This window comes from Egretta garzetta, unplaced genomic scaffold (genome assembly GCF_000687185.1).
Source record: "Egretta garzetta isolate BGI_Z169 unplaced genomic scaffold, ASM68718v1 scaffold85, whole genome shotgun sequence".
NCBI lineage: Eukaryota > Metazoa > Chordata > Aves > Pelecaniformes > Ardeidae > Egretta > Egretta garzetta.
In genome coordinates this window covers 3,807,553-3,807,851 of record NW_009259718.1, presented here as the reverse complement: position 1 = coordinate 3,807,851, position 299 = coordinate 3,807,553, and the positions used below count along the sequence as shown (strand labels likewise).

General features: G+C 67.9%; 1 protein-coding gene across 1 annotated transcript in view; it reads right to left on the bottom strand.

The window, feature by feature from the left end:
* Positions 1–299, bottom strand: part of ATN1 (atrophin 1) — a 7,870-nt gene that overhangs the window by 5,055 nt on the left and 2,516 nt on the right. The window contains 1 exon segment of the mRNA XM_035894614.1: positions 8–299. This exon segment is cut by the window's right edge and continues 105 nt beyond it. Coding sequence (XP_035750507.1) covers positions 8–299 — 292 coding nt within the window.

The following is a 299-nucleotide window of genomic DNA, read 5'->3' as shown; positions in this document are numbered from 1 at the left end:
GGGTGTCTTTTGAGGGGGGAGCCCCCCGACCACCGGCGCCAGCGAGATGGGGGTGGTGGGTGGTGGATTGTGCTTGGCGCTGAGCGTCTGCTCGCGACCCCCTGGTGCTGGGAGCCCCCCCACTCCGCCGGCAATTTTGGCCCCAACCTGGACCACGTTGGCCGTAGGGTAAAGAGGAGCGTGGGCGGAGGAGGAGGAGGAAGAGGAAGAAGAGGAGGAGGAGGAGGAAGGGGGAGCGGAAGGTGCAGCAACGGCAGAGGAGGAGGGGGAGGAGGCAGCGGGTGTCTGCGGGGCTTGAG